At 42.3% G+C, this 6,000-nt stretch overlaps 1 protein-coding gene across 2 annotated transcripts in view; it reads left to right on the top strand.

Annotated features, from left to right (window-relative positions):
• The window catches only part of htra1b (HtrA serine peptidase 1b), a 72,093-nt gene that overhangs the window by 49,004 nt on the left and 17,089 nt on the right, over positions 1–6,000 (top strand). Inside the window, exon 2 of one of the 2 annotated variants that reach the window (XM_051066384.1) lies at positions 5,695–5,794. The exons of the other annotated variant lie outside the window; for it this stretch is intronic. Coding sequence (XP_050922341.1) covers positions 5,695–5,794 — 100 coding nt within the window. The remainder of the gene's footprint in view (positions 1–5,694; positions 5,795–6,000) is intronic. 2 annotated transcript variants of the gene reach the window in all.

The following is a 6,000-nucleotide window of genomic DNA, read 5'->3' as shown; positions in this document are numbered from 1 at the left end:
CTCTCTCTCTCTCTCTCTCTCTCTCTCTCTCTCTCTGTGTGTGTGAAAGAGATTGTATCATAAGAAATAAACAGGAAATGTGAGAGAGAGCGCAGGATTGTGGAAGTCCGCCTGTAACTGCTCTCACAAAGCCAGAAGTTTGATAAGACAGAAATATTTCACTAATGTTTGTGTGTGTGTGTGTGTGTGTGTGTGTGTGTGTGTGTGTGTGTGTGTTGGATTTGAACTTGGATGACCTCAGTAGCAGTCCATACACAGACCCAACTTTCTCCTCCTCATCTGTTGGTCTTTGTTTTCAAACCTCCTCAACTCCCCAGAACAACTGATTTTTAAAATCATGTTATTTGACACATTCATGGAACAGCCTCCACCTTGAATCTCTGTGGGCCTCGGCATTGTCCTTTCTATTACCGGTAAACAAAGCCACAGGTGATGAATGGAGCAAACCTTTGAGGAAACACTCAGTGCTGAAGTTCAGTGTCTTAAGCTGCAGCTCCTCAAACAGCCACAAGAGAACTCTGTCTGCACTGAAGTAAAAGGGAAACTCCCAGTTCCCTCTTTTGCCAGTCTAAGCCTCAGGAGCTAAATTTACTGCATCCATTGTTTCATTGAGAGGATCAATCATCATGAGTGATGTTATAAGACACCCAGTCACTGGCCTTACCAGCACAACCCCCCCATAAAACCCCAGCTTGTTTCTACATAGTTGTTTTGCAGCCTGGGCTGAACACTGGGAGATAACATGTTCATTACAAAGCTTTACCGGTGATGTTGAGAGTATTTTTTTAACTTTGGACGGCCGAGCTGTTTCCCCCCGTCTCCAGTTTTTATGCTAAGCTAGGCTACAGTATCAGCATGGTATTGATCTACTCATCTAACTGTCTTTACTTGACCCGCTGTGACAAGTGACTAATGTTAGCAAACTTCAGATGGATGTTGCCATGTAACTGTCAGCTGTGGCTGCAGGGTTCAGTGAATGTCACAGTCTTGCTCTGATACGTCCCATCAGACACCTGGAGGTGGCTCTGTAGCTGCCCACCTCTTCATCTGCCCTTCCTCCCTCTGCTGATCAGTTATATTTGCACTGGCACCTCTCACTGCACCAACCCAGCAAACAGGGTTGTTTCCCACCTCTCTCTCTCTCTCTCTCTCACACACACACACACACATTCTTCATGTTATCCACAAGGTCATAATGTCTTGAAATTTGGCCAGGATGTCGTGAGTGCCTGCCCTGTGCTGCAAAAACAAACAGAGCTCCCCTATGAGTGTGTGTGTGTGTGAGAGAGAGAGAGAGAGAGAGAGAGGAGGGAGGGGAGAGAGGGAAAGTAATGAAAGCATATTAAGGAGTGAGTACACACACACACACACACACACACACACACACACACAAACACAGGCTCTGAAGCTGCAGCTGTGAACACACCAGTGTGCAGTTTGATTCAGACTCTTAGCAGAGTTCAACAAGGTCAGAGTCTTTCTTCTCCTCTGCCTCCATCTCCTCCTCCTCCTCCTCCTTCTCCTCCTCTCTCCCATTAATGATCATCTCTCTCCAGGAATAGAAAGATGAAAAACAGAGTTTATTTTTCCTCCGTCCTTATCTTTCCTGTTTTAGTAATTTATTTGTTTTCTCACAATTCACCTCCTCCCCTTTCCCCTGTCCTCTCTCTTCTCCCCTCCCTCCTGAACTTCCTGTCCTCTTCTCTATTTCTCCTCCCATCTTTGATCTCTTCATCCAAGCGGAATAAAAGAATAGTGTCATTCTGCATTCTCTGTCTTCCCTCTGCTCCTCCTCCTCTCCTCTCTCTCTTTTAATTTTGTAGTTTTCTCCTCTTCTTCCATCCTCCTTCCTCCTCCACTCTTTATTCTCCTGTCCCCTCCTCTCCTCTTTCATAATTTCCTCCCTCCCCATCTTGATTCTTTTTAACCAAGAGCAACAGACAAGTTTGTCTCTTAGGGTTTGAACTTCTTGAGTTGAGGAAAGAAATCTGTCACACAAACACACACCATGTTAATCTTCTGTAATGATTCACCTCTTGGAGCTGATCGGTCGATTGTGTAACTTCCTAAACAGACGCAGATCTAGGTCAAACAGTTATTTAACCCAGATTTGAAGGGACCAAAATGTTTTGTTTTTTTTTTCCTTTATTATTTCGTCTTTTATTTTTTCTGCTTCCTGTGCAGACTTGTGAGCTGTTTGTCAGATTGACAGGCTTGGATACAGAGTCAACAAAACATGGTTGCAGGGTGACTCAACTCTTTCAGGAACTGGAGGAATTTTTCCCAGTTCAGGCTCGTCCAGCTCGTAATGAGATTTCTCATAAAGTGCAAAACAGGGTATCATTTGGCCTTTGTCTGCACTGAGGAGGTGAATGTTTTGTGTTAAACACCAGAAACATTTGTACAGTTGTAAGTGTAGAAGTGGTGCAACTACAAATTACATACGCGGTATGGCTATTAAATAACGAGCAGTAATAAATACTCCTCCTACTACTCTCTGCATCAACACAGCACTGCATTCAGGTCTTCCACTGATCAGAGCAGTGCAGTAGGTCTTCTTCAGTTGTCTCAGAACCTCTGTGGTTCTTTTCTTAACTTCTGACACAGACTCAGAACGTGTTCCTTTGAGCACAGATTTGATCTTAGGAAAAAGGAAAAAGTCACACGGTGCTGGATCAGGTGAACAGGGAGGGTTTGTTTTTGGGCCAGAAACTGCTTTTCCTTTTGATCAGGGGTCAGAAGTTTTGGGACAACTTTGGCCCACACTTTTGTCATGTTCAAATTTTCATGCAGAATTTGCCAAACTGTCTCTTTATCAATGGAGACTATTTCTGCTCTCGTTCTTATACTGAGCCGTCGATCATTTAGAACGATTAGTTCAGTTTGTTGAATGTGCACACGTGCACGTGACATGCAGTGTTCCTCATACAATGTACAGAAAGATTCAGCTGCTGTTTTGTTCAATCTCACCAAAGATGTGAAGTTAATGCGTTGCTCATCAGTTTCTGATGCTTTAGCAAAAACATGCACTTCAATCAGTAGCTGCAGTGAACTAAAGACGTCGCTTATAGGAAACTTACAGCAGTTGTGTGTGAGTGCCCAACCTTTAATATACAACACTCAGTGTGACTGTGAACCATGTGGTTTTATCCTCATAAGCACAGTCTCATTATTTAATAGCCATACCTTGTATATGCTCCATCACTGTTTATCATTTTCTGACATAAACTACCAGTTTTTTAGATTAGATAGATTAGATTTCTGATTGATCCATTGATTTTAGTTCATGTCTGACAACTGCAGCAACCATTTAAATTCTTCTTGTCTGTGCATTCAAGGACACTGACATCTCACTAATGATTACTGAACTGTACCTGCTGCAGCTTCACTGAATAAGTGAAGAATTGGCGATTTTTTTTTTTTTTTACCTCACTATACGACACCTGCAGTGCGTTTAAGGTCGGGATGTTTCTTCGTTCGCCTGACTGCCTCCATTCAGCTTACTTCAAAGCCGCAGCATCTGGCACACCACTAATCCTCCAGCCAAACACCTAGCCAGCCAAACACACACACACACACATAAACACATCAGTGTCTTCCAGACAGTCAGGTGCAGCTGAGGCTGAAGTGAGCTTTCACAACAAACAGCTGCTCAGTCAGAAACTTGACTTCAGACTTAGTGCTTTTGACCACAGGACTATCCTCTTTGATTTTATTCATGTACATTGAAATAAAAGGAAATTAAACACCACACATGTTTTAAAATGATCTTTATTTGTTGACCTTCACTGTGTAAATCACTGTATGTATTACAGTTTTTATCAGTGTAACAGATATTTGCACTTTTTCCTTCTTGTCAGTCATAGATTCTACATCACATGCTTCCGGTGAATTCATCATTTCATTTTATTTAGAAGGAAACAAAGAAATCAAATAACTGAAAAAAGAGCCTGCATTAAAAGTAACAACTGGCATTGTCCTCTAAAAATGCACAGACACATTCTTATACAAGTTAAAGAACATGCTTCTACTGGTTTGTTTGTAAACCAAAAAAGTTTTATCAGCTCCACTGGCTCCACTTTAACCAGTGAATGGAGAGGAGGTGATAGGAACTGGGCTGAGATGAGGAACAGGCTCATGGGCTCAACTCTGATAAGATCTGAAGACGCTGAAATATATGGAATCAGCTGAGATAAGGTACAATCCTGCAGATCTCTGACCTGAGGACACATAGACGTGTCTTTACTGGCACTTTGCTCTGTCTCATGTATGAAAAATGAATGCTGGAGGTTAGTTAAATCACGAATCAGTGTTTTCCAAAGTATACATAAGCACAAGTAAGCACAGTCATTTTGTTTTCTAGAGTAATAGTGGACATTTTGTCACTAGTGATTCAATTAACTGATAGATGACTGAGCAGTTTAAATGCATAAAATGTTGTCCAGAGGTTAGAAATGAGATCAATAAGAACGGTTCCAGTAGGATCACACAGCCAATAGGCAGCCATGGAGTTCAGGCAAAACCTTAAGTTGGATCAGCTAGTTCATCAAAATAATAAATAATAAGTTTGCATGCTGAAGATAAGAAATGCTTAAAAATGGTCTTGAGAGTTCCTGTTGTTCAGATTTTCCCATCATCCTCGGCTTGTTGTAAAAACACCCTGGCACTGATTTGGTTGTGGCCTTCAGAGGTGAGCTGTGTGAGCCACAGCACAATTAGAAGACTGATGCTAATGGACCAAAGGCCTACACATGCTCAACAAGTTCAGATGTGTTTCTGTCAACTTCCTTGAATTCATAATGGCACAGAGATCCCAGAAAATATAGCATGCAGTATTTTTCTTCCCCAGGAAGTGTCAGAAGAAAAGTTTTATTTGGTCAAAGTTTTTCTCACCAGCAAATACGGTGTTGTGTAATAGGGCCTTAATGTCTTCATGTTTTGTCTTTACATCACTGCGCTTTGAGAGAGAAAACATGTTTTCAACACCAACACGCACAGATGAGCTAAAGTGTCTCCTAACTGGTTCCAGCAGGTTGGAGTGGGAGAGGCCGACTTACAAATGATGAGCAGTGAAATGAGAATAGAAAGATCTGCAGCCGTGACAGATGTTGCAGCACCGCTGGAGTAAAACCAAAAGGGGCGGGGTGGGGGTGGGGGTGGGGGGGTTATGTAAGGTGACAGTGGCGGTTACGCATGAGCTGTTATAATTTTGTCAAAAAACATCCCAACATCCCTGGCCTGCTATCTCCCCATATCTTTTTAGCCTCTGAGTCATTTCCTTTGTTTTATAAGCATCAGTGGGATCAGCAGATAGTCTGCAGCTGCTCCCAGACCTACAGTTCATATACTGCACTCCACATCTGGATTTGCTTTGACACAACAGCCACAGTTTGGGTCCCATCGTAAATCGAAATTCAGATGCTGATCTTTTTATCCAACATGGCAACACAAACCCATAGTTTTCTCCTCTGTCACTGTGGTCTGACAAAATCCACTGCATTTATATTTGAGAGATTACAACAGATGATTGACAGTTCTCTGCTTCACTTAGAACTCAACACTCAGAACTCCTAGATTTTATAGGGTCCCTTGTCATTTATGGTGTGTGTGTGTGTGTGTGTGTGTGTGGGAGACAGAGAGAGGGAGTGAGAGAGAGAGATACAGTTTGTTGACAGTGTGTTTTCCTCCTCTCAGGTCAGCAGAATCCTGACAGTCTTCGTTACAAGTACAACTTCATCGCTGATGTGGTGGAGAAGATTGCACCTGCTGTGGTTCATATTGAACTATACCGCAAGTGAGAAAAACTACCTGATTCAACCTTGCCTACACAAACACACACACACATATACTGTACACAAACACACACACACACACAGCAACCTGCCTTTCTACTTTGCAGGGATCAGAAAAGGCAGCAGCAACGAGATCAAAAAGTGCTAATGGCATGTGACTTTCTTGTCATTGGAAATTGAAGAATAACTACTGACATTATAACATGCA

The sequence above is a fragment of the Lates calcarifer genome, linkage group LG23 (genome assembly GCF_001640805.2).
Source record: "Lates calcarifer isolate ASB-BC8 linkage group LG23, TLL_Latcal_v3, whole genome shotgun sequence".
Taxonomy (NCBI): Eukaryota; Metazoa; Chordata; class Actinopteri; family Centropomidae; genus Lates; species Lates calcarifer.
The sequence above is the reverse complement of the archived record's forward strand: the minus strand, read 5'-3'. Positions and strand labels throughout refer to the sequence as shown.